This window comes from Penaeus monodon, chromosome 21 (assembly GCF_015228065.2).
Source record: "Penaeus monodon isolate SGIC_2016 chromosome 21, NSTDA_Pmon_1, whole genome shotgun sequence".
NCBI classification, from domain to species: Eukaryota; Metazoa; Arthropoda; class Malacostraca; order Decapoda; family Penaeidae; genus Penaeus; species Penaeus monodon.
This window is the reverse complement of record NC_051406.1, coordinates 37159964-37160427: the sequence shown is the minus strand read 5'-3', so window position 1 is coordinate 37160427 and position 464 is coordinate 37159964. Positions and strand designations below refer to the sequence as shown.

At 45.9% G+C, this 464-nt stretch overlaps 1 protein-coding gene across 1 annotated transcript in view; it reads right to left on the bottom strand.

Annotated features, from left to right (window-relative positions):
• The window catches only part of LOC119586452, a gene marked incomplete in the record, with an annotated part of 4794 nt that overhangs the window by 1002 nt on the left and 3328 nt on the right, over window positions 1–464 (bottom strand). The window contains 1 exon segment of the mRNA XM_037935184.1: window positions 70–237. Coding sequence (XP_037791112.1) covers window positions 70–237 — 168 coding nt within the window.

Here is a 464-nt window from a genome sequence, read left to right as displayed (position 1 = left end):
TAAATACCTTTTACACTAACATTACATATCTCAACCATACACCTGAATACTCTATTGATCTCAACTAACCAATGCTCATGAAGAACTGCGGGCCGAGGACGACGCCGGTGGTGTTGGCGCAGTCGGTGATGGCCTTGACGGGGCCGCCCTTGGGGGAGAACACTGCGTTCAGGGGGGAGCACTGGCCCTTCTTCAGCTGGCACACCATCAGGGTGTCGGCGGGAGGGCACATCGAGGCTGGCAGCGAGAATGGGACGAGATGGTGAGGATGGGGATAATGGTAATGGTAAAATGATGGGAGATAATGATGGGAATGAGGAAATCACGATATATAAGAAGGCAATAATTTGGTGAAAGAGAATGGTATTGATGAAAAAGTTTTGAGAGATAAGATGATCATAATGTGATGAAAGATTGTGGTGGTATTGATAAAATGATGCCAATTAAGATCGTAGTAATGTAAT